At 39.6% G+C, this 27,381-nt stretch overlaps 1 protein-coding gene across 3 annotated transcripts; it reads right to left on the reverse strand.

Moving 5' to 3' along the window:
• Positions 1–1,364: 1,364 nt before the first annotated feature.
• ttyh3a (tweety family member 3a) lies at positions 1,365–25,814 on the reverse strand. 3 transcript variants are annotated; one of them, XR_002919183.2, is made up of 18 exons: positions 25,496–25,814; positions 24,951–25,160; positions 20,673–20,842; positions 19,259–19,370; positions 18,902–19,122; positions 18,500–18,595; positions 18,160–18,232; positions 16,124–16,199; positions 13,092–13,147; positions 12,442–12,534; positions 10,958–11,050; positions 10,337–10,473; positions 8,923–9,099; positions 8,560–8,635; positions 4,243–4,607; positions 2,793–2,930; positions 1,939–2,584; positions 1,365–1,646 (listed from the first exon to the last, which is right to left on the reverse strand). XR_002919183.2 is itself a non-coding variant. In XM_024271683.2 (15 exons), exons 2-15 carry the CDS (start codon positions 25,074–25,076, stop codon positions 4,536–4,538), a joined length of 1,578 nt encoding a protein of 525 aa, XP_024127451.1. In that variant the 5' UTR covers positions 25,077–25,160; positions 25,496–25,814; the 3' UTR covers positions 3,029–4,535. The 3 variants fall into 3 exon arrangements, 1 of the variants encoding a protein (XP_024127451.1); XR_002919185.2 differs by lacking the exons at positions 1,939–2,584; positions 2,793–2,930; XM_024271683.2 differs by lacking the exons at positions 1,365–1,646; positions 1,939–2,584; positions 2,793–2,930 and having other exon boundaries at positions 3,029–4,607.
• Positions 25,815–27,381: the final 1,567 nt, after the last annotated feature.

Consider the following 27,381-nt stretch of genomic DNA (forward strand, 5'->3'; position numbering starts at 1 on the left):
GAACCGCCACTGCGTAGAAGCTATTACAACAAGCTCCACGCTCCATTTTGATGCATCCACTTGCAGACAAATAGATCCGTTTACATTTTTGCTTTCCTTGTTTGAACTGTGCAGCTAGATAGCGCCAAGATTTCTCGCCATTTTTGTTGCACCGCTAATTCTAGGTTGGGGTGTGAGAGGCTAAGCTAGCAGGAGAGCATCTAAACAGATGGATGATGGGAAGGGGAGGGTTAGTCTGCTCCAATAGTCCCACCCACAACTCAGAGGTGAATTTCTAATGAACTACTGCTGCTGTGTAGGGCTGGGTGATACGTAGCATTTGGGTATCAATTTGATACCGATCAGATACTGATCTATATCATTGATAGCGATAACAAAATGGATATTTTTTGTAAATGTTTTGATGTGACAAGAACCTGAAAATTGTCTTAATCACTGAAAATGTTTTTTTTTTTTTTAAGTTTCCCCTTTTTAATAATTGATAAACAGATTTAGGACAATATTTTAAATTAAATATTTATTAAAACTTGGGTCCTTTTCGCAGATCTAGAACATTTTCATACAGGAGTGGAAATATTGCCGGGGAGTATCACTCCATCACCGATACCAGCTTGAGATCGATACTATTGATATTTGGGATTGATCTGTACAGCACTACTGTTCTGCAGAAACTGTGTCCTAATAAAATATATAAATATTTGGATTTCGGCTAAAAATAACATATTCATAATTTAAAAAAAAACCCACTATGAACAAAAAGATGAATGTGTCTTTTAATGGATTTTTAGAAACTGGAAACCGTATAAGTTGAACGAGATCATGTGAAATAGATATAATCGAGGTTTTGTTTCTTTTTCTTTAAAGTTTTTTTTCCAATAATTGCTGTAATGGATCAAATTTTTGAAATTTCACACTTACATTTTTAGTAAATATCACAAGATGAAACATCTTTAACCTTTTAACACCTGAGATGTCACCAGTGACGCTTATAAAACAATCTTTAACATACCGGAACTTGTCAATCACATTGATCGCATTAAAGGGTAACCAAACAGGAAGTCGGAGGCTGACTGTAATACCTCATTTCAACCTGTAGGGTGGTGATTTTTTATTTTTTGAAGAATTGAACAGTTTTATTTTAATTTGTCAAAAACTGGATATGACCAACAGACAGCACTTTTAAAGCCCCATTTATAGAGATCAACAGCCAAAAAAAAGTTAATTTAGGGTTTGGTTACCCTTTAATGGTCGACAAGTTCAGGTAAATCCACTCCAATCTCACTTGATTTAGATAAAGACAAAAAAAAATCAAAAAGCCCCAATCATCATATGCCCACCACCGTGCTTGACAGTGGGGCGACCTATTAGTTTAAAAGTGAAAATTTGTTTAATGAATTAGATCCTGAAGTAAAGTTAGATTTCAACCGTTTTCTTCTAGCGTGATGCAAAACCACAACGGGATGATTGAACAGCTCCTTAAATCCCCAACATGCTCCCACAGCCCGCTTGGGGCGACGCGTACAATGGAGGAGGTGAAGTGTGAATGAGGTATAGTCGGCCTCCTCTCAGCTCTTTCTGGACTCCCCATGAAGCCAAAACACACGAGTCCTGAGAAGTGTTCTCATCTGTGGCGCCATGACAACGTGCTGAAGGATGAGAGGGAAAAAGTGAATCACAAGAAGAAAAAAGAAATGATACTTCAACCACAGTTTTGACATGAATGGAAAGTACATGTAACAGGAAGGCGGAGACGCCAAATATTTACAGAACTCGGTAATGAATCACAGCCAAAACCACATGTTTCAAAGGTTTTTAACCATCATTTCTCTTCTGAATATTGAATTGAAAGGAGGAGAAAATCGGGTAGGGGGTCGCCAATGATTCACACTAAAGTCAAGCGAACACAGAAATGCAAATAGACTTCTTTAGCTGCCTTACAATGATTTATCTCTCTCCGGTGCCTTCCTGCAGCTGCTTGGCACTGAGGCGGCAGAGAAGAAGGGGCGCCTTGGTCCATCCACTTGGCAGGGATCCGAATGAGACTCAGGAAGTGTGAGTGTGGAAGCAGAATGCTCCCCCCCCCCTTTTCTCCATTCAGCCGCTCACCTCAAAGCATTAGTAATGCATTCCTGCAGTCCAGCAACAAGCAGAGTAATTAAATTTTCCTGACTGTGGGAGCGTGTGAAATTTAATTTGCATCTTTTGCTCCGTAGACTGTAAAAGATCAAAAAAGAAGAAAAAAAAAACTCCCAACCTTCAACTTGTCTCTTTATCATCATTTTATACTTTTTTTTTAATGACAAAAAAATAATTCTTAGGGCAAAACTGTCATTAATTTAAAGAGAAGAGTCTTTTTCCTCCCAATGAACCCAGATGTATAATGAAGAGTCTGTATTTTAGGGGTAGCGGTGGTGGGGGGAGACAGCAGCTGGCTGGCGGCATGAAGGAAGTTGACAAATCCAGACTAGTGGCCCGGCGGTGACACTGACCTCCCGCCTGCCGCCGGCTCAAAAAGGTCACCGACACAAGGATGGGTCTTCAAGTGGCGTCCACGCTGTCGTGTCACGACTGCAGAAATAAATCCCTGCAGACACTGCATTGTTCAGCGGAATGAAGTGAGATTCTATGATAAGGGAATCTGTTGTGAAATATTTTTAAAAACTTTATTGCTTATTTAAGCATTTATCTTTTTAGAATTTCTATCAAGATTAATTTGTGAGTAAGTAATATGAAATATTTTGGAGTCAGAGCTTTTGAAAAGCAATTAAAGCTTTTAGAATTTGCAATTTTACCTTCATCCATTTACAGTTTTTCTCTCGTTTGAGGTCACATGGTTGCTGGAGCCTATCCAGCTACTGAAGGGGCAAAGGTGGCGTACACCTTGGACAGTTTTCTAGTCCGTTGGAGGGCCACATTGAAGACTTTTCACACTTAAGAGACCACTAAAAAAAAAAAAAAAAAAATAGGCGTAACCCTCTGCTGCCACCTGGTGTCCGTTTTTTTGTATTACAATTTACTAAAGAGCCACTCCAGTTAAAGTTCCTTTATTTTCAAAAGACAGCATTTAAGTTCATTACAACCACAGTTTACATGTACACATTACAAAATGATGTATTTTTTTATATATATATAAAAAAAGAATCAATTCTACAGTGTTTTTTCCCAAGAAAAGAAAAAAAAATTACCTTTAATTGATACCTTCACATTAAATTTCGCAAAACCTTGTGTTTTGCTACAGTTTCAAATAAAATCAAATGGAAAAAACAATGCTTAAAATGGATTATACCGTTTCACGAGTTAAAAACCTCACTGTCAAAATTAATTCCTTTTTGAAAATTATTCAGAATCTGTACAGAATTACAAAAAAAAAAAGACTACCTGAAAAAAACAAGAACAATTGGATCGTGTTGTTAAGCTGAAGGAAGTGGAAACAGTTTGAAAGAGTCTCGTCCACGGAAGTCACCAAGTTTAAGAAGAAAGTCAGAAGTTGTGCTTGGCTTGTTGGCACAGTTCACCTCCTGCACGTCTAAGAGAAGCAAGCTGAGGCGGCGGAGGTACAAACATCTCACTCCACTTTAGCTTTTATAAACAGCAAAACGTCTTTTTAAGGATTTATTTTTTCTTCTTTTATAGTTGTTGCAATCCCTTCACAGCATCCACTGTTTCTACTTCTATTTAAATGCTAAAACACATTTGTGAGACACCGCATTGCCAATGCATATTCTTAGAAATGTATTTTACATAAATCTAGAGGAAGGTTTTTGTCCCCGTCTGCCTCCTGTAGAAGCAAACATGAAGAAAAAGGACAGCAGAAATAAAATCGGCCTCTTACTGTTGAACCTGCTGCTTTGATTCAGTTAAAACAAAAACTGTCACAGTCATACAATGTTTGATGCTAGCTCCTTTATCTGCATCAAATCAGGTCGTGAGCCACAATCACACTTTAGCAAACCTCCACTGCTGTGGGAGAGAGGTTATGTAAAAAATCAAAATGTCCAGAGAGCAGGAAGGAAAAATGGTGTGCAATAATGCGCTAAAACTGGTCCCAGACATTGGTTGAAGACATTAAAAGCCAATATCAGAGCAATAGTGTGCTGCACTCAATTGTAACTATGCTTTTGTTTCTAAAAGGCAGCAATCTGAGTTAACCCGGGACTCCATCTAAGTGAGAAATCAAGCAGTATGATACAGTACTTTACAGAACAACCAGTGTAAGTCTGTGAGAGCTTCCAGAGTCCTCACCACCGCAACGCCACGCCGGATGACCTCCGCACACGTGGCGTGTCAAAGTGCAGTCCAGGCTCCATCGCAGCTCCGCCTTAGCACCAGTGATGATTCACCAGATCCTTAAAAGAGTCGAGAAACTGATGGTTCCAGAGGTGATGGACGTCCTCCAAGTTCCGCTCCAACCGACCAGCAAGAAAGCACATTTGGTTCAAATCAAGTGAGACAGGAAAAGGATAGAAGGAGGCAGAAGATGGGATGAGAGGACTGATGATCGGAGGACTTCGGACACGTCAGCGGATGAGTGGCGTCTAATGGGCGGGAGGGTTGTTGGGATCTGGTCGGCTGTTGGCCAAATACTTCGCCCGCATGCTGGAGGTGTACTGTGAGGAGAGAAAACATCAGTCTTTAAAGTGTCCTGTTTGGCAGAAGTGACGCATGTAAAAATCTGGAGGAGTTTAGGGAGGTTTAGTTTTTCAGGATGAAAAAAAAATTGTTTCCTTAAATTTAAAAAAATCCAACAAATAGAAAAAAAACACAGAAGATCAGAGAATCCTTCATAGAAGAGCTTCAGGTAAGTTCCTTCAAAGCAGTGAAATCTACAGTATAATAAATGATTCACAAACAAAAACATCACAGGAGGAGCTAGAGGAGACACATGGAGTACAAAGGGGTGGATCAAAATTATGAACCTGCTGCAGTTTAAAGCATCTCCTCTCTTGCTAGGGGTCTCCCATGCATCCTTGCAGGGCCAAACATTCACAAACAACAGGGAGGCACCGTACATGCATGGAGTCCAGGTGAGACGGCTGCTTTGTGCAGATTTATTTCATACTTTCAACAAACATCTGAACAGTAACTACACACAAATATCTATGTTTAAAAAATCTATAAAGGTGATCCTTCTGCTCCTTTCCGTACGTTTTTCAGCACATAAAAACTCAATCCCACTTTCAGTGATTTCAGCAATTTTGGTATCAAAACGTTCAGCTTGTTCAGGATAGTACTGCTTGTACTTTTGGTATCATAACCTTTAGTTTATGAAATATTTAACAAAATATTCCCCATAGTAAATGAATAAGAAATTTCAAAATTTTAAGTTTTAGCAACAAGACTTTAAATATATTCATTTACTATCTTTTTAAATATTTTATAGCAATTTTCAAAATAAATAAATAAATAGGCATTGAGCTGATATATTAACATTATGCTATCTCATATAGGTAACTTGGTATCTACTGGGGTATTTTTTTATGCTATTTTAGAGATCAACTAAAATTATAGCAACATGCTAACATTTTTGGATAACAATATCTACGGGGTTTTTTAGGCTAATTCAGAGTTTAGCTTCTATTTTAGCGACAGGCAAACGTTTTGGGCTAATTTAGTTCACAAAGAAATTTTAGGTTATTTTGGAGTTTAGCTAATATTTAAGCAATGTGCTAGCTTTTTTGGCTAATTTGGCCTCTACTATGGTATTTTTATGCTATTTTGGAGTTTAATATTTAAGCAGCATGCTAACGTTTTGGGCTAATTTGTAATCTACTGGGGTTTCATAGGTTCATTTAGAGTTTAGCTTTAATTTTAGCAACAGGCTAACATTTTTGACTAGTTTACTGAGGAATTTTAGTCTATTTTGGAGTTCAGCTAGAATGTATTTACTTATTTTTAGCTAGTATTTAGGCAACGTGGTAGCTTTTTGGCTAATTTGGCCTCTACTGAGGTTTCTTTATGCTAATTTAGAGTTTAGCAACAGGCTAATGTTTTTGACTAATTTAGTTTACCGAGGAATGGTAGGATAGTTTGGAGTTAAGCTAGTACTTAAGCAACGTGGTAGTTTTTTTTTTTTTTTGTGGCCAAGTTGGAGTTTAGCTCATATTTAAGCAACACTTAATATTTTGCAAAATTGGCATTGATTTTTTAAGCAATTTTACAAAATAACATTTCAGAAATTTAGGTCAACGTCAGCACTCATTCATAGTTCTTTAATTTCCAGTCTATTAGCAAATTTAACATTTTGGAAATAGCTTTTGTATTTTCAGCAAATCCCTTTAGCAATTAAATTAAATCGCAAACCATTCTCAGCAAAAAGCTTCAGCATTTTCAGCCACTACTTTCAGCTAAAAGTATTCACTGCATTGCAGGTAATGCAACTTTTCTAGTTACTCTTATTTTTACAACTAACTGTTGTGGAAAAAAAGCAAAGTAACAAGTCATTTTTTAAGCCAGACACTCGTTTTGTTGAATTTAAAGTTATCAGGAGAGGTCCTTTGCTATTTGGCAGTAAATCTTCCCGTTTTGTGAATTTTTCGTCTCCTCCGTCCCGTGTCTCCCCGTACAGAATGTGTTCAGCTTGCCAAATTTGCAGAAATCCCCGATTAATGACAGATGTTTGTTTTCATTCTGAAATATTGGATTTATTTTGCTACAAAGGTTTGAACTTTGAGAGTTTAAACAAAAGAAAAAAGTTTGAAAAGTATAAAGTTTAAATGTAACAGTTTAAATGTAAAAAATTTAATGTAAAAAAATAAAGCAGACTACTTCATGGATTTAACCTATCCAGGGTTATTTTTAGAAGTCTAAATAAATCTTGCACAAATATGACGTCCATATTATCAAATGCAGCTGCAGTAGTGAAACCAAAGAACCACGTAAGAGTAATCAGGGTCGGTAACTCCTGAGCGCTCACTCCAACACCAAACAAGACAAAGCAGCTCCGGATGATCACAGAATAACTCGATCAGCTTCATAGGTTTGATGCTGACATGCCCCGTTCTCTTGGGTCAAGCTGAGCCTCAGCGTTTCTGTGCAAGGGGGACATGCAGCCGAGGGCCACGGGAAACAAACAAGAGGTGGGACACTTATTGGGAGTGGGGCAGCAGGGCTGGGCGGGACCCCAGCTGGCCTACACGGAGGGGGGCCGGGAGTTTGTGAGGTGATACAGAGGAAGAACAGGCCAGCGGAGGGGAGGAGGAGGAGGAGGAGGAGGAGGAGGAGGAGGCGGGGCTTGTTTTGTACCTGTTAGGCATAGCAGATGAAGTTACCAAAAGGATCTTGAACTCTCCGAGGGCTTTAACTGCCAACAGTGACCGCTGTTACTGTCCGCGGCAGTCAAATACAACTGGATGGATTTGCAAGAAAAGAACAAGAAGAGAGTGTAGAGAAGATGCAGAGTCCAGGTCCAGGCAGACGTACAGACACCAGGGACGGCAGGGTCTCCGATACAGGATTGGGTGGGTGGGATGGGGGTGTGGGGGGGTCAGGACGGGAAAACTGAATTTGCTTCTTGAAACAATTAATCTGTTGTAGTTAAACTCCAAACTGGTGACATTCATAAGGAAGCAGCACTGTACTTCTGGATCAGAGTGTGAACTTTACAGCAACAAACAAACAACCAAACAAACACAAAGGAGGGGGTCACACTCACACTAGTAACCTGCTTTACATAAACAGACAACAAATGAATCCTTTTGATGATTGGAAAAAAAATACTTTAGGAGTGAGGAATTTAGGAGAAATCTATGGTCAACTGGAATCCACAAACAAAAAACGCTGAGTTATTAATTACTGAATAATTGACTGTATAAGAGAACTGGACTGAATGAGTGTGATGTCACCCATTGAAGATTCCAGCTCCAACTAAATGACGTCAAATCATTTTGGGAATGTAGAGCCAGATATCATCAATGATTGATCCCAAATGTCTGGAGTCATTGTTTCTATGGCAACCACTCTCGCCAATGAGGAGTGAGCTCAGGTCAACATTTCGAACATTTAAAGTGGAGGCCAAACATATTTTTATTGAGGAATCTGATTGGTCAGTTTATAACTTAATTAACTTTGACTATAGACATAAATATCATGAAAAATAAAATTAGGATTGGAAGTCTAGGGGATTTTGGATTCTTGGAGCCAGCGGGTACTTCCTGTTTGGAATGGGATGGGGGAGGGGTCCACTCCAGTTCTCATATACAGTCAATGCTAGTGACTAATTTTGCCAAATGTTTGTTTTTTTTATCTCAAAGTTTTGAGAGGACTCAAACCTTTCTGTAAAAGAAAAACAAGATAAACCTGTTTGTATTATTTGAGCTTTACTCGTTCATTTGACTGTGACAACCTGTGTTAATAAAAGGGGCAGTTATGCGTCAACAGGTTAATTTCACAGAAGGATTTTTTTAAGGAGAAACTAAACATGCTTTTTATGTTTCTCCACAGAATGTAGAATCAGAAAATCAGATTAGTTTTCTTGTTTCAACGTGTCTGACAGGAAACGTTGGTCAGACCAACAGCTGCTTCTAAGTTTTTTTCTTCTTGGACGTGGAATTCAATTCTTACCGAAGGGGGAGGAGACTCGCGCCCGATCAGAGGCGTATTTTCACAGCGAGAATTCTGGAAGTTGGAGTTCTGGGCCCTGTTAAAGAAAACAGATTAAAGTCGTGAAACTCCTCGAGTTACCAAAACGACTGAGACTTTCCATCCCCCACGTCTACGACAGCTTCAGATGGAAACCAACAGCTGCTCCATAAAACACGCCTTTCTCTAAGAGAACTAACTGATCTGAGGAGACAAATCCATTCGCTGAGAAACCTGATATCAATCTATCCGTGCAGAGCCTCAGCTCCGTTTGAAAATGAATTATGCACCATGTCTCCCTTTGATTCATTGCGGCTTCCTCTTGCGTTAAGAGTGGCGTCTTACATGTACTCGGTGACAGGTGCGTTGCTGACTGTGTGCGCCGTGGCGGGGATGGAGGTCTCGCTGCCGTAGCTGCTGCCGCAGCTGTACAGGCTGGGCATGTGAACGCGGTACAGGTTGTCATGGTTTTGCCTCCCCCCGTGGCTCAGAGAGTCCTCCTCGCTGTCGTCATCGCCGCTCCTGCAAACGCCAAACAAACTCTGTGAGGCCGCCACCAGAGGGACCCACTGTCCCGCCGCAATAACAGTGAGAAGAAACACAAAGATGCCATGTGGACACAGTTTTCATTTATTCGCTGCCATCTTTTGGATTTCATCACTGCCTCAAACACAGTTGAGATCTGTGTTGATTTAAGGAAGAAATAAGCTGCCGAACCGAATTCAAAAGAGTAAAAGAAAACATCTTTAACAGTATCTTTTCAAAAACAATTTACTTGTTTATATGCGTTTTTTTTCAACATTTATGCAGACCAGAAAACAATAATTCCCTCATTATGTTCAGCCATGACATCATGGAACACAACTCCCTCTAGTGTTGATGAAAAATCCCTCAGGCTGTTTTCAGCACATCCGGTCCACATTTATGAAGACCTTTCATAAACCGAACAACACTCTTCTTTGAATTAAATTCCTCATTTCAAATGTCAAATGAAAACAAATCACTAATAGTAGCATCTCCAACAAATACTTTCCATTTTAAATCTGTTAATTCCAGATGGGCTGAAGTACGTGAGTCATTACAACAGCGTGGCAACACGAGCCAAGCAGGGAACACTGGGTAAAACAGACTGTTAGCATGTTCCCTTTTGTTTTTATGACAGGAAGCTCCAGCTGAGATCATACCCCCCCTCAGAGATAACCAAGGAACAGTTAATTATGTGGAGCAGCTGAGCAGATGGCTCAGTCTGGGTAACCATTTCCCTGTTATCTGCTACAAGTAGGACACATGAATCACAAAGATTTCATCCCACTGCTGCAGTTTGATAAAATCCAGCCAAGAAGGCAAAACTGTGAAGAATTTTAGGACATTAAAAAGAAAAAAATAACCTTAAAATTGACAGTTATGTCAAAGTTTTGATTAAATGTTGTCTCTTTTCAATAAAAGCGTTTAAAATACCCTATTTTATTAGAAAAAAAAACCCCAAAACATTCCCAGTAGTGTTTTAATTATCATTATGACATTTTTAACCAAAATCCCCACAACCTAAGTGTCTTATAAAGCTATTTTTCATGTTAATCTGAAGAGTCTGTTTCCAAAATCTCCTCTGAGGGGGCGTGGCTTCTGGAGCTGGGCTGAGCACAAGAAATACTCGGGTATAATTCCTAATTGCATTTGTTCTCTTTCATTAGAAAAATGCCACACATACATGTTAAAAACTCAAAAAACGTTGGAGCCATTTGATTTGAATTTGTGTCACCTCTTTCCACGCCAAGTGTGCGGCACGCTGCAGACAATCGAGCTGAACATGAGAGCTGTGACGAAGGAGAAGAAGACCAGGTAGATGACGCCCTCCAGGCCATCATAGCAAAGCCCCGTCATGGCCTGGACGTAGTCCTTTAAAAAATGCAGAGAACATACATTTTTTAACAAGGCACTTAGCTCAATATCCTCAAGACTAAGACTGTGCTCTCTGTGTGCTCCTCACAGCTGGAAAAGACATAATTGTACAAGACATTTTTGTGTGAAGTGGTGTTTGAGAGTGAAGATGGAGCAACAAGGAACTCCTACACTTGCATGCAAGTGTTTAGCATTTGGACTCAAGTGTGGAAAAAAAAAAAAAAAAAAGCGAAGTAATTGCCAAACTCCTTGTCAGCCTGCCAGCTTCGTAAGTGCAGCCAGACTCAGCTGGGCAGGAACTTGCATACAGGAAGGAAAATGCTATCTATACTGACAGGTGTGCAGGCTACACACACAAAAGAGAGGCTGTTTTTCTCGACTCTACTTGGACTGCGCTGCAGAGATGTCTCAGCAAATCAGTCCTGGGCCGCGGCTACAGAAAACCCTGCTTCGGCGGGTCAGCCGTCTCCTCGCCGCTCACCATGTGCAGGCTGCGACAGTCCACCAGCGCCGTGAGCTGATGAAGGCTGATCTCCGTGGTGTTCAGGACCCCCTGGATCTCCTCCAAGCGTCCCTGGGAAATTTATGGGAGAAAAAAATGTGTAAATAATTGGGTTTCTCAATCATGAGAATAGAAAGTGGGGCTGCAACAATTAGTCGACTAAAAGACTATTAAAATAGTCGAAAAACTAATTTAATAGTCGATTGGTCGTTACTTTATATTATATGGAGTCAGAGTGTAGTAAAGTTGAAAGTTATAATGCCATTATGCTAGCTATTTGGGCTATTTTGACATTTATTAAGGTTTTTTAGGTTATTTTGGAATTAAGCTAATGTTTTAGCTACATGCTAGCTATTTTGGCTAATTTAGGCTTTTTTTGTTTTTAGGCTAATTTGAAGTTTAGCTAATATTTCACTTCCATGATAGTTTTTTTGCTAACTTCAGATCTTTTCAGTTTTTTATGCTAATTAAGAGTGTAGCTAATACTTCAGCTGCATACTAGCTATTTTAGCTAATTTAGGCTTTTTTTTGTTTTTTATGCTATTTTGGAGTCTTGCTAATAATTCAGCTGCATGCTAGGTAATTTGGCTAATTTAGGATTTTTTTCTTGTTTTGTATGCCATTTTGGAGTTTAGCTAATATTTCAGCTGCATGCTAGCTATCTTGGCTAACTTAGGCTTTTTCCAGTTTTTTAGGCTAATTGGGAATTTAACTAATATTTTAGCTGGCTTCAGCGTTTTCAGCTATTAGCTTCAACGTTTCTAGTTATCAATTTCAGCATCTTCAGCGGCCAAATTCAGTTTACAACATTCTAACACTAACATTATTGCAGGTAATGCTATATATCTAGTTTTTAGTTAGTTTGAAGCTAATGGTGGTTAAGATGTGAGCTTTAAATCCAGTTTGCGCATGACCCGATTAGTCGACTAATTGGAAAAAATAATCAGTGATGAGTCGACTATTAAAATAATCTGTGGCAGCACTAAGAAAGTATTAAAAAAAGAGAGGAAACAAGTGAATTACTCAGTAATTGTGATTCAATTCGCATAATTCATTTACAGCAGCACAAAGAGCTGAAAAGCAGATTTTAAAGCCAGATTATTTTAATGGAGAGTCTCTGTTTTTCTTGCTCCGAATGGAAACACCCCAGATAAAGAAAGTTTCAGTGACCTCAGCAAATTCGTGAAAAGGAAATATGCCCCTTTCTATTCCCAATGTCAGCTCTCATTTATCCCTCTGTCAACACAGCATAAGGACCCGGCCTGGACAATACAGACGCGCTGTATGGGCGAGAGCCAGTGAAAGCCTAATGCAGCTAAATGGACATAATGTGGGTCCCAGGTGGGCTGTCAGCAGATCTTTATGCAGACAGGTGTGATCTACTTCTTTGCGCTGCAGATAAACCTCGTGCAAAAAGCAGTGGATGGGGTTGGGGTGTTTCAGTGACACAGATGGAAACTCACCCTGGTTTCTTTATATTCTCTGGTGGCGGAACGCAGCAGCTCAGACACATCGTCTTGCATCTCCACTAATGCTTTGTGGCTCCCGGAAAGCCTCTGAGGAAAAGCATGAATACTGTAACAGCCCAGTACGTTTCAGGTATTTCCATCTTCCAAATCATTAGCAGATGCTCTCAGCTGCAGTCTTGGCTTTTGACATATAGTTGTATATTCCAAAAATGCTGTTTTTAGATCTGAAAGGGTTGCATTCCTTTTCTTTACATTCAAAGTAACAATAGATGCCTCAAATACAGAAGTTTTAATTTATTTATGTGGCTTAAAAAAACCGAAGTGAGCTGTCCATTAAAGAGCCTCACAGTAAGTGGGGCACTCTAACTGTACAACATCAAGTGTCTAACACACATCCTCTCTGCGGCTGTGTCGCTGCCATCACGGACACACAGGAAAAGCTGCTCGGCATCAGCTTTCCTGCTGGGAGAATGGAAACTATTGTCCTACTGTATGGAAACACAAGTTTTCCTTTGAGCCGGTCAGAGTGGCTGTCTCATCATTGATGGGTATGTCAGATTTAATCTGCGTTTGATGGGAACATAGTGTATAGAAAAAAAGACAGCACTACAAAGAAAAGCTGTGTCATTATTGGGGTAACAAACCTGCTGGAAGGGGTTGGTCTGATCCGCGCTGCAGCTCAGGTAGGACTGTAGGATTTCTGAGTCAGACAAGAGAAACAAATCAGATCACATGATAGTTCAGTTCGATTTTTCTTCAAAAAAACATCAAATAACTCATGCATTTTTTAGGTATAATCATACACAGACATACACAATAGTTTTACTATAGTGACTTATACAGTAAAGATCACCGTCTCTCAATAAAACAATAAAAAACCAAACTAAACACAATTCAAGAGGCAAATTTCCAATGAACAACTGTTGCTCTGGAGTAATTATGTCCAATAAAATGAAACCGTTTTAAAATTTTTGGCTACAAAAAAAACCCATAAGAGTAATTATAAGCCCACTAGATCAAAGGTTGATTAGGGTCAGATTTTAAACAATTCACATAATGGCTACAATTTAGAAAAAAAACAGAATTTACTTCATTTAAAATGTCAAATTGATTAACTGAATGGTTTATTTCAGGCACTCCCAAGCTATAAATGACAATAAAAATAAGAAATACATAGATCTCTTAAATCTATTTAAGATATTATTCATAAATAGATTAGAAAATGAATCAAAATGATGCCCTTCTCAAAATTGATCCAGACAAAAAAATATAACAAAGTTGCGCTTGTATATACATCACACATCACATTAAATCTAATAAATATGAGGATTGTCACATAAATTTTAATTAATCAAATAAAATTTGAATAATTGCTTGAAGGGGAGTGGGGACTTATATAACCCCTTTTTTGCTTTAATTAACTTTTTTTTCCCATAGTCTTTCATTTTCAGTTAATTTACAGGACAGTATAATGTTGTGATATTGCTATTCTGATTCACTTTGGTAAATATCTATTGTGAAATAGATTCATCACAAGACATTGGCTAAAAAAATGATCAAAGCGAAACAGAAAGAGTCAGCAGGGTTAGCTGGAAAAGACTTTTTGAAGTTTTTCTTGGTAAAAATGCAGAAAGCCGTGAAGTAGCGAGGCAGAACTCTAAAACATCTGGAGAGCTCACAGATTAGGTTAAAATGACTCGACGTGACTGCAGAAGAGCAGCTGTGGATTCAAGTTTCATGCATATTTAGTCAGCACAAACCTTTATCTAATTGAGCATGCATTGCAGCTTGCTGTTGTGAAAATCTAAAAGGACTTTCATTTGGCTTCAACACAAGAACTACAGAATCCAGCCAATAAGAAGCTTAGATACAACAGGTCCTACAGGACAGCGCTACTTGGGAAACAACAAATGCGGTTACGTCAGCTCTGTGGTTATTTTCTAAATCACAACCAGACTAAACTTGTTTTCAGCTCAGTATAAAACGAACCAAAGAGGATTGAGTGAAAGGCTTTCTCCTGTTCATTGCTTCAGCTGGTGAAGGAAAAAAAAAAAAAAAGCTTCATATGTGCGAGCGTGTGACTCAAAAGTACTGCAACAAGTAAAGCGAACAGATCCAAGCTGTGAGAAAGCCACCACAGAGCTGACACATGGTGTTGTGACGTCCAAACTGGCTGCTGATTCAGGAGCTTTTCCCCCACAGCTGAGCGTGAGAGGAGCCGGTCTGCGACACGAGGAGCAGCAGCTCTCTAACACGCAAACGCAGATAAGAGGAACACGCTTGGATAGAAACGAGCCTCATTTTTAACTAATGAAACTATTAATTTAGCATTTAAGAGAAACAAATCCTATAAAAGTTGATTTAAAAAAAAAAAAACACAACGTCCAGCCTGAACGTGATTTATAATATTCCTTCAGCAAAAGCAAGTCTAACAACTTCACATCACACTTCACTGCTGCACAACAATCTGATTACAGAGACGTCTGAGGAAAATGAACAGGAACAAGTTCTTCCACAGTTGGAAGATAAGAAAATAAAAACCTTAATTTTGCTATTTAAACTCCAAATCTAGGAGGTTTTAAGAACAAAGAATCTCATCTCCTTTGAAATCCCCTGATTTAATAGCTGGGGTTTGGTTCAACTGTTTGTAAGAATGAAAAAAAAAAACGAGAAAGAAACTTCAAACGCTTTTCCTTCTCGCTCGTTTTTAGGTTTAATATCAGGAAGAGCACATTTCCTGACCGAGTCACTGATGTTTCATCGAGGGACGGAGACCAATGCTAGAATCTTGAGTTCTGACGTGCTGCCAAGTGCAGTAAAGACCAACAGTCAAGCATTACTCAAGCTGAAAAAAAAAAAAAAAGGCAGTGAAACTGCTATGCTCATTATGAAAAAGAAAGAAGCGTCTAGAGGTTCTTTCAGTTCAGATTTAAAGAGGCAGATGATGTAAAAATGATTGAAAAGACTGAAATCTATTAAAATCTGAAAAAACAATCTTACAACATACTCTAATAAACTCAGACGTTAATATAAAATAATCTTATAAATGAGTATTCATCTGCACAGTCTGCATCAGCCTTGAAGCTAAAAACAGCTGCATCATAATGCAGATGGCTGCACACAGAAGTCAGCCCTCATTTGTCAGCTTAACTCTGAAACTAAACATTTACATCTGATGTCAGGATTTGTGCGTTTCCGCTACCTCAGGAACCAAACAGAGAAGACAATGCTAAAGAGGGAGCTCGGAGCCTTCCCCCCCAGAATTGGAAACCAAAGCAGGAAATATATGACGTCTCTGCTCTACTGCACTTAGTTCTTTTATGCACTCTGCTTCACAAACCCGAGGCACTCGTGGTTTCCCTCCAACATCCATCCCATCATGGGATATATTGGCCAATTACAAAAAGGAGATGCGTTAGAGAGGCTTCTATGGTGCTTTTAAAGGTTTCCCTGCTGACTCTGCTGTAGATGTGGCTGTAATTTAGAGGCTTTTTAAGGCCAGCAGACAAAAGCACGCCGGACCACTTAGCATGATGCCTCATCGCTGCAGAACAATTTGAGGATCGACACCTTGAGGGGGAAGTTAATTTGGCGTGCAGAGTTTCAGATGGGCCCTCGTTTTAAAGATTTAACTGAATCTCTGCAGAGTACGTTGAACTGAAAATCGGCTACAAACCTTGATCCATGACGGCATACTGGTCCACCACTTCCGTTATGTACAAGTCAGGAGCGGCACAAAAGTCACTGGAACTCTGTGAAGGAATTTTTATTTTTAGCTAAAAAGTCCAAGAATTCGGCTGTCAACTTTAATATAACACAGTATTTGCAGCCTAAAGTGAGAACATTTGTCAACAATCCATGCACAAAAAAATCCAAACAAGAACAAAATATCACATTTTAGGTGAGAAAAATGACTCATCTGCAGAGGAGGAAATCCTCCACACGGATATAATCATTGGCATGAATAAATATTAGCATCTTACATTTATTCATCTTTTTGAAAACTGTTTCAATTTGATAAAAAATAGATTAGGAGATGTCGAGATCTGGATTGAAGCGGTTTTATTTGAAGCAACAAGCCATGCTGCTTTCCCCCCTCTGCCATGGAAATTCCACCGTCCTAATTCCTGTTATTATGCTTGACATGGCACGTTTTAATCACCGTCATTAAAGTGGAACGCTTCTGCAAAAGAGCTGAGTGACTAGAAGATAATTATCCATATCTCCACACAAAAACGTGCTTTTAAGAGGTGCATTAAATATCACAATTAGGGAAAAATAAACTCCTATTTCTTGTAGATTTTAGTGCTTTTCACTTCATTTTTACTCAGGCTGTTACTTAAAGGGTAACCAAACAGAGCAGTTGGAGGCTGATTCCACTATTCAGAACAAATTTGAAAGAATGCAAAAAAGGGGGGTGGGGCTAGGGGAGGCGGGCTGAACGGATGAGGTGTGGCCTGGATATGGGATTGACAGTGACAGTGAGTTTAGCTTGAGGTAAATAAAAGATCTTTGTATTATTGTCTCAAAAGAAAAAAATATGAATAAAGATCAGGAGGCCCAAACAGGCTAACTCCCCATCCAGCAAGCTTTCCAGGGCCCGGTTTAGTAAGCAAGCAACCTCCGCCACTCTTGGCTACGTGGGACGTCTTCCGCCACTCTTGGCGTTGCAGGACGACCTCCGCTACTCTTAGCGGCAGAATCACAGAGTGAGTTCCATTGTTTTCACTCTTGGCCACGTGGAGGTGGCCTCCGACACTCTTGGCCCGCGGGGCAACCACCGGCACTCTTGGCCTGTGGGGCATTCATTGGCACTCTTGGCTACGCGGGACGTCCTCCGCCACTCTTGGCTACGCGAGACGACCTCCGCCACTCTTGGCTACGCGAGACGACCTCCGCCACTCTTGGCTACGCGAGACGACCTCCGCCACTCTTGGCTACGCGGGATGACCTCCGCCACTCTTGGCTACGCAAGACGACCTCCGCCACTCTTGGCTACGTGGGACGTCTTCCGCCACTCTAGGCTACGCAAGACGACCTCCGCCACTCTAGGCTACGTGGGATGACCTCCGCCACTCTTGGCGTCGCAGGGCGACCTCCGTCACTCTTAGCGGCAGAATCACAGAGGGAGTTCCATTGTTTTCACTCTTGGCCACATGGAGGTGACCTCCGCCACTCTTGGCCACATGGAGGTGACCACCGCCACTCTAGGCTACGCGGGACGACCTCCGCCACTCTTGACTAAGCTGGACGACCTCCGCCACTCTTGGCATCGCCCACTACTCTTAGCGTCAGAATCACAGACTGAGTTCCATTGTTTTCAGCGTTGTGGGGAGAGCTCAAACACTCTTGCGTAATTCAAGTGTTCAAAGGTGGGCGGGGCTTTTATACTGGACCTCAGAGCATGAAGACATGAAACTTCTGGGACTTAAACCGGTCGACCAATTACAAAATTCAACTGTAATACCTCGTTTTTTGTAGGTGGCAGCACACAGACGGTTTTAACTTTATTTTCAGGAGTTAAACAACATTATTTTAAATTGTAAAAAATGTAGAATGGGCAACAGTCAGCACTTTTAAAGTCCCATTTAGAGAGGTCAACAGCCAAAAAAAAGTTGATTTAGTGTTTGGTTACCTTTTAACATTTACAGCTTAAATTATGCCTGTAACACTTCACCTCATTGGAATACGGCATTATTCTCCAACACTTACAGCAGAGACGGCTAGCTCCAGACCCAAGGAGACCCAGCTAACGATCAGAGCCACCACACCAAACAAACACACCCTGTGAAGAGACAGAGGAGCTCACAGAAACAGTAGCTAATATCATTTACCAAATAGCATTTCATATTTGTGAACAAATTGTGCTTTTATTTGAATCGATAAAACCCAAAAGTCATTTTTTTGGGAGCACAATACACACAAAAACATAACAAAAGCAAACCTGTTTAAGATTTATGCTTGAAGTCACCAAACTTACGATAAAAAAGGGTACCTTAAGAGTTGCTTGGTTAAACTGACCAAAAGACTCTTCAATTAGGATGGGACTTACCCGATAAGGGTTCCCTTAGAATTGCGAATGAGGCCAAACAGCACCAGAAGGCAGATTAAGATGTCAAACAGTAGTAGGACTATGTAGCCAAGCCACCTGTGGGGACACATATCATTAAGACCTGCAGCTGCAGAGTCTCAGCACTTTCTGCAACATTTCAAAATCTGACTAAGAATGCAAGGAAAAACATCTGAATTTAACTGAAAGTGTGACCTTGCTTGAATATTAACAAGGTATAGATTTTTTTTTTTTAAATGAAGAAGTTTTCAGCCTTGATGGAGATTCAAACTAGTTTGCATTCAAGAGTTTCTTTATCTGATCTGCTGTAGCAGCACTGACTAAAGAAGTGCATTAAGTACAATTATTCTGAACTTTATTTAAAAAGACATGTTGCATTCTTACCTGTACCAGTCATACAACTCAATGTTGACGGCCAGGTCTTCCAAGGAGACGTTGGCGTTATCCCAGAAGGGAATTTCTCCCATTTGCTTGACCAGCTCATCCAGCTGGCCCTGCAGCTTTTGGATGATGGACATGTAGTCAGCATGCCCCGCATACTGTCTCTCAAGCTGTTGCAGATTCTCCTCCACTGTCTGGTTCAATGAGGATGTCCCGTCGTACACCTCGAGTCAACAGAAGAGGAGGCAGCGTCATGAGAGTTCAAAGAGGAACCACCACCACACGTCTCTGTTGCTCATGGCAGCAGGTTGGTGGTGAATTATTCAAATGCGCTGGTATGATTTGCATCTCTGGTCTTACCAGTTTCTGCACTCCAGTGATTGTACGATTAGCGTGGCGGAGGGAATACGTCAGCCGACTCACTCCATCACAAGTCTCCCCGTTTCCATAGAAACCGACGGCAATGCCAGCACTGGGGGCAGACAAAAGGAGAGGGTGGGGGAGACGGGCGAGGAGGAGGGATTAGCTTAAAAAGACAGAGAGGAGACAGAGAAGACAGGGGAGCGCGGGGGGGGGACAGCTCAACAGGGACGGAGGCGTGTGAACTCTGCTTTAACCCCGTCGGTCCAGACCTCAGTCAACGGCTCCTTTCAGCTGCAGCGGGAAGACGCCAGAGAGCCATGGAAACGCAGAGGAATGGACCAGCAATGACGGCTGACAATGGCTGCACCGAGACGCGGGATCAGGCCTCATTTGCACTGACAGGCCTCGAGTTGAAGCTAAACAACTCTGGCAACTTAAGGGATGGCATCATCTAAAGGCATATCAACCAAAAAAAGTTTATTTGCATATTCAAAAAAGTAAAATTTTATGCATTTGAAGAACTATTAAGCTGCTATCTATCAAAAATCCAGTCACCTCTTTTGGTCAAACCTATTTACACCACTCCCCAAGTCATCAAGTGCAAGACAATCACTTGAAGCTAAAGGTTTTTCCCTTTTTTGGATCCAAATCCGCTGCTTCAACACTTTTCTCATTAGAAAAAGGTCAACAAAAACATCTTAAATGCTAAAAGAAAAACATCCTGTCCTAAATGCTATTTTAAAAAATCCACATAAACTATTAAAGCAATGTTATGGCCAATAATGTCCAGCACTGATCCAAACCAAACAAGTCACAGTTCTGTCTGCGCCCTCAAAGCGAGTCTTTTTTCCCCACTAAAACATGTGTGCGTGGGTATGAGGACACACAGCGATTGTAATGCCGTTCTTGTACTCGTCGGGTCCCTGAGCGCTTTGTGCTACTCTGAATCAACCGTGATGGCTCTCCAGCGGCCCCTCAACGAGCCCAGGAAAACAGGAAGCAAACGTGGCGTTCAAGGACGGAAAACACGAGCAGATGGTAAATTCTCACACTTTGCTCCCAAAGAAGTAAAAATAAAAGAAGTTGGAGCGAACGTGGGGAAAGGGAAGGTATGTAGAACCCCAAAAGTTTTGTGGAGCTCAACACCTGCCCACATCTGCACATCAAAACCTAAACTGCAAGTTTAAAGAACTTTATGGGTTTTCTCACTTCAAAGAAGTAAATGAATACATGAATAGAACTTTCAGAAGCATTCAGTAATTGGGTCCCTTGAGTGTGAAAATCTAAAAGAATAGTTGTTAAAATAAAAGAAATCAGCAAATCTGTTCTCATTATCGGTGAGTTTATAGTCAGGGAAAAATGAATAAATCAGAGTGTTACGCAATTATGACGATCATGCACTTATACTCACCTACACACGAGCGTCGCGATGATGACGCACCACGCCGTGCAGCAGCAGTCGGCACTCGATTCGTCCTGATTTTTGCGCCGCCGGCAGCACAAACAGATGGAATAGAAGAGCAGGAATAGTAGGTCCAGAGCCAGACAGGCGAGCGCCACACCTCCCAGCAGCACGATGGACTGCAGAGAGCAAGAGTCATTAGGACTTTATAGCCATTACGGTTCAATTCAGCAACAAACTCGGACATCGGATTTCTGATAAAAATCCCCAATAAACTTTAGAGTAGCTGGGAGAACATACTGCTGCTCTGTCATCTAAATGTTATTGCAGATATAAAACGAGATGGGAACTTTTGCAGCGAAACATTTGGGAGTATTTTGGAACTAATTGCGTGAATGCTTTGCAGCATTTGCACAATAGTCATTCTCCTGTTACTTTTATTCATTTTTTGGTAAGTAAAAACTCAATAAGACATTGAGCAATTTCAGTTGGTTCAAAACATTACTGCGTGTACTTTTGGTATTTATAAATGTTATAGTTTTGGAAATATTCAGCAAAATATGCCTCATAGGAAATGAATAACAAATTGCTCAGATCCTTCAAAAACATTGTGCACTTTGAAACCTATGAACTTCAGCATACCTTCAGTCAAACTTTAAAATGTTCAGCAACTACTTTTTTTTGTAATACAGAAATTAGCTTTTAATTTAGCAACATGCATTGCTGGCTGTTTTTGGCTAATTTAAACATTTTTCCAGTTTTTAGGCTTTTTGGAGTTTAAAATATTAAACTACTAGCGGTATTGTCAAAAATTAGACTTTAAAATTCAGAGTTTAGCTCAAATTTTAGCATAACGCTAGATGTATCTGTCAAAATTAAACTTTTTAAAAATGTCTTAAGGCAAATTTGGAAAACAGCTATTATAGCATGATGCTAGCTGTTTTAGCCAAATTAGACTTTTTAAAGCTTTTTGTCAAATTTAGCATTTGGTTAATATTTTGGCAAGATGCTAGCCATTTTGTCGAAATTAGACTTTATAAAATTTATTTAGACAAATTTGGAGATTAGCCAATAATTTAGCATGATGCTACCTGTTTTGTCAAAATTAGATTTTTTTTTAAATTTATTAAGGCAAATTATTTTAGCATTATGTTAGCTGTTTTGTCAGAATTAGACTTTTTAAGCTTTTTAGACAAATTTAGCATTTCTTTAATATGTTAGCATTATGCTAGTCTTTTTGGCAAAATTAGACTTTAAAATTTCTTTAGGCAAATTGTGAGAATAGCCAATATTTTAGCATAATGCTAGATATTTTATCAAAATTAGACTTTTTAACATTTCTTTAGGCAAATTTACCATTTAGTTCATATTTTAGGATTATGTTAGCTGTTTAGGCAATATTAGACTTTTTTAAAGCTTTTTAGACAATTTTAGCATTTTTTTAAGCACTATGCTAGCTGTTTTGTCAAAATCAGAAGTTTTTCAATTTTTTAGCTTATTTGGCATATAGCTAATATTTGTTAAGTTTTTAGATTCGGTGTTTTCAGCTGTCATATTAGCTCAAGCATTTTTTGCATTCGGTTCTAGTGGCCACATGCAGCTTACAACATTCACACTTACATTATCGCAGGTAATGCTATAAATATAATATATATTCATTTATTTTTGTAGCAAATTGAAAAATATACAGAAAAAGGCTGGAATATGTAAATATAAAACAGCTAACATCTCCACATGAGCACTTATAGTGCTGGTTAACCCTCTCAGCACTTTGGACGATATGTAGGTCAAGCCGTGTTCACTGTATACTTCATGGAGCACATTTTCATGCACTTTTGTTCAGTTTTCACCACATTGCATCACCAGAAATGAACCAGTTCCCATCAGGAAGGGAACACGGTAAATGAGCAGGACAGTAGTGAGATTTTTACATTGACCTGGTTGATTACAAACAAAGAAACTGGGATTGGGGCGCATCTCTGACACACAATTATCCCGCCAGACACTTGCGGTAGCGTCTACAGACGTAGTTACAGAGTAAGTTCCATTAATAGCTTGACCATCTGGCCCAGTTCCCCTTAAGCCTAAAGGGAGTGCTGCATTAACGATGATTAGCAGCCTGTCATCACTGTAGGTTAATGAGACGACCCACTGATGACCCCTTTTGTGTGACTCCTGTCAACATGAATCATCAGTGAGAGAAATGTAACCACCTTCCAGTCAGAGTACCTCTGTTTCTGAGTAGCTTAAATATATATAGCAAATATTCATCAACACATGGATTTAAATCTTGAATTCAGAGGTTTTTCAACAAATATTTACTTCTGGAACCCATTCACTGGATTAAAAAAAGGCTATGCGAGGATGAAGTGCGTCACACGTGCAATTTGCCAGCAAGACTCAAAGAGATCAAGCATACTAACAGCTGATGGATGGCTTTTAAAACTGCAAAGTGAGGCCATCCCTGTCATCCAATTTAAAACGTGGATGCTGGATTAAGTATCTGAAGACGCTCTTCCTGCTCAAATACCACCGTGGGCTTTTTGTTCTTTGTTGGCAACCAAAGTTTCTGCTTCACCATGACGTGTTTGCAACGTTTAAGTATAGTTTAATGACTATGAGTTGCATTTCATGTTTCCTTGTTGATGGATGAATCCTGAGAGATGAGCTTTTAAATGCACAGTCGCTGCTAAGATGATCAGCTTTTCATCAGTAGCTTATCACAGCAACATTTCCTCTTGTTAAACATATAGAAATTGCTTAGAATTCTAAGATATGCCGATTATTTGTGTCAACCGTGTCAAAATGTGTTTTCCTCCAGTCAGAAACTTCTCAAAGGCAAAGCAATCAAGCACCATAATAGATGATCAGCTCTAACCAAAGAAACAAACTGCATTTCATTAGTTTTCAGATAAATAAAAAAGTGTCCTTCAGCTTAGTCAGTCTATCTTTAAAGTCCCACTCCAAACATATTTTGATCCATTGTGAAAGCATTCCGAGTAGTCTTTTTTATGATGATTATGCTGTTTTTAGACAATCAAAAATAAAAAAAAACTGTTGTTTTTTTTAGGACAGTTTTTGCAGAGCTGCAGGAGTTTGTTATAAATTTGGAAAAACAAAGATGATGCATAGGAGCATGAAGCTCTACGTCACAGCTACAATCTTTTCCAACTGCATTTTTTTCATCTGCTCCTGATTCACAGGAATTTGAATGAATAAATACTCAGAAATGCTATTTTAACCTTCATTTTCATTATATACACGAGAAAAAAACATGTTAAAACACCAAAAATATAGTTTTTATTGGAGTGGGTCTTTAAGTCTGTTTAAATATGTGAGATTCATGAATATTAAGGTTGATTTGGTCGACCTATGACAAACAAAAAGTTTCTAGTTATTGAATCTCTGAACATAAATAAAATTTAACTTTAGCTCATTTAAAAAAAAAGGTCAAATACACGACTGACATACGTGACAAAAACAAATCTTTCTGCCAGCTTGCATGTCCCCACAGGTTTTGCATTTCACCATATATGGTGCGTCTGTGACTGGGTTCCCCTTTTCTCCAGAACTGTGGTTTCACTTCTTTTTTCAATGACTCAAGAATCACATGGAAACTTTAGATATTGTGCAAGCATCTTTAAAACTGCAAATTGTCGTTCTTTTTTTTCTGTTCCAAGCACAATTACGAAGCAAGCCTGTGATCTGGAGACTTTTAAAAGTCTAGGTTGAAACTCTAGTTGTTTTTTTAATGAAAAATTGTGTGTTTTGAAAAATGAGTGTTTTTTTAGGTTTCAAACAAGCGATTGTGCCACTCCAATGAAAAATAATCTTTCAACATGAGCTCAAAACCGATTAGTTCAGTTTTAAATGAAAGAACAAATGTCACTCTGTTCTTTCAAAGCTTAGCTACTCGACAAGCTAGGCAGGAGCCGTCTTAAACGCTGGCACCTCTTTTAAAGCCTCAATATGAACCTTAAGGACAGCGGTTATGCAAAAACACCCCAAACTGTCTTTAAAAGTGTTTGGATTTCCCCAGCTTTTAATTAAATCAACGATTATCAAAGGTGTGGATACTTAGATCACATATATATACCAGCTGTCCAGAAAAGGTCAAGATCTGGATGTAGCTGCTTCACAGATGGTGGTAGGATGAAGAAACTGGGGCAAACATGTCTTCTGTTCCCTTTAAATCCAGGTTGCAGATGTGACAATGAGGATGTATAATACAGTAATGGAAGCTAAAACATCCATGCTTTTACAGGATGATCAGTTACGTCACTTTACCTGTTGATAGGTCCAGTCGTTCGGTTGGAAATCGCTGCTGGTTTGCTCGAACTTGAAGTTGAAGTGGGGTAGTTTGTGGAGGATGTTCACCCACACCGGGGGGGAGTAGCTAACCACTGTTGCCATGAAGATTCAATCAGAGAGATCCACTCGAGAAGGGATCCTTTTTCCAGCGGTGAACGGGCAGGGAACGCACTGCAGGCGGCGAGGCTGCATCCGGGATAGACACACACACACGGTGTGGAGACGAGGGAAGCTAATTAGCTTGAGGTGCGATAACGCGAGTAGTTTATCAGTTAAACATCTAGTTTTACTTTCGCAAAGAAAATGAAACTGTTAATAACAAACATATTTAATTAAAAAAATAAATGTATATAGGCATGAACATAATAAACAGAACAGTCCGCTAACTTAAAACAACGACTCCACCGGTGAGCTTGTTACTAAGTTAGCTTAACTCGTACAGCCCGGCTTAGCCATTAGCTTAAAACAACAACTAACTACAAAGTATGTAAACAGTTTAAATATAGTACAGCTGGTTTTACCCGCTATGTAGGTTAGCTAGCGTTAGCTGCTAGTTAGTTGTGTCCACTGGAACACGAAGGTGTGTGTCAACAAGAAATCTCTTTTGTTCCTCTTCTTGGCATACTGGTCCTCTCTTTGTTACATCCCGGGTTCTGGTTATGGAAGTTCTTCTTCTTTCTTTCTGTTCACTTCATGTCCGCGTGCGGGTTTAAAGCGTCGCAGAATTCATTCAGATTAAGTTCTCCATCCAGTTACCATCGGAGTTCAGGAGACTGGAGCCAGCTCTGCGACTGTTCACGACAGTTTCCCAGCTGGCAGTTTTACCTAGCCCCTCCCGCCGCAAGATAACCCAAATCAACGGCTGAGCGGGGGGAAGAAAGAAACTTACCCAACATCGCCCTCTAATGGTGTTAAGATTTATAACAACTCTTGTGTCCGTTTAATATTGCCTTCACATTTTATTACGGAGTCCCAAACATGGCATATTAATAAAAATTATTTTTAAAAGTTCCCTCAAATTCATAATTTGTGACCACATAAATTAATATTTTTTTGTACACAAACAAGCATTTTGTGTGCACAAATTAGCATTATTTTTTCAGACACAAATTAATATTTTGTAGGCAGAAATTAACACTTTTTACACAGTAAATTAGCATTCTGTGGCAGCAGTTTAACATTTTGTGGGCACAATTTAATTTTGTGCTCACTGCCCAGCACCGTGGAGCTCGACTGGCATTTGCTCAAGAACACCAGAATTGGCAAGTCCTCCACTGGCGCCCTGTACTTTTCACAGACGAGAGCAGGTTCACCCTGAGCACCTGTGTTAGACGTGAAAAGAGTTTGGAGAAGACAAGGAGAACGTTATGCTCGATGCAACGTGGTTCAACATGACAGGTTTGGTGGTGGGTCAGTGATGGTCTGGGGAGGCATATCCATGGAGGGACGCACAGACCTCTACTGCCTAGGAAATGGTGCTCTGACTGCCATAAGGTATCCAGATGAAATCCTTGAACCCATTGTCAGATCTTACGCTGGTGCGGTAGGTCCTGGTTTCCTCTTAATACACGACATACGGCCTCACGTGGCAAGAGTATGCAGGCAGCACCTGGAGGATGAAGGAATGGAAACAATTGAATGGCCTTCACAATCCCCTGACTTAAACCCAATAGAACATCTCTGGGACAACATGTTTGGGTCCATTAGGCGCTGCCAAAAATGGACTAGCCTGCCACATCTTCATTTCACTCTGATTTTATAGTGTCTACACAATTGAGCCTCTGTAGGCTGAAAACTTTTATTTCCATTAAAAGACTTGGCATCCTTTTGTTCCCAAGACACTGCCCTGTCGTTATTTGTATAGATATCCAACTTCATGTTGAGATCTGATGTATCTAATGTGCTTCTTTAAAGTGTTTGCTTTCATTTTTGTGAGCAGTGTATATATATAATGTCCTGGACTCTATACTTTATTGATGAGTTAATAAAAATAAAAATTATGAAGAAGAAATAGACAATATTGGATGATAAGATCCATGATACAGGCCTACTTAATTCAAGGCCACAACTTATTAATTAACTTTTTTTAAGTCATGTCCAGGGCTGGGTATACTTTACATCCGAGTTCTTAAAAATAACAAGAAACATCCAATAAAGGAGGATACATTCCATAATTTTCAATATAAATAATACACATTTTGACACCAACAATAATTTTTCTAACAATAATAATTATTATTTTTCATAAAAAAGTACATATGCAAAACACAATATTTAAAGAAAAATACTAATAAATCAGAACTTGGAGTAGTTTGCATGAATATAGAAAACTAGAAAATAACATTTATCATTATTTTATAAACTTGTAAAAATGATTTTAAAAAAATAACAGCTGTTGATTACTCAT

This window comes from Oryzias melastigma, linkage group LG8 (assembly GCF_002922805.2).
Source record: "Oryzias melastigma strain HK-1 linkage group LG8, ASM292280v2, whole genome shotgun sequence".
Lineage (NCBI taxonomy): Eukaryota > Metazoa > Chordata > Actinopteri > Beloniformes > Adrianichthyidae > Oryzias > Oryzias melastigma.

Excerpts from the sequence above, each read along its gene's own strand:
- ttyh3a (XM_024271683.2), bottom strand. The coding sequence starts at position 25,076 with ATGGCAACAGTGGTTAGCTACTCCCCCCCGGTGTGGGTGAACATCCTC. Across the intron at positions 19,123-19,258 it reads TCACTGGAGTGCAGAAACTG|GTGTACGACGGGACATCCTC; the intron begins GTAAGACCAGAG and ends TGTTGACTCGAG. Across the intron at positions 8,636-8,922 it reads GCACCTGTCACCGAGTACAT|GGCCCAGAACTCCAACTTCC; the intron begins GTAAGACGCCAC and ends TTTCTTTAACAG.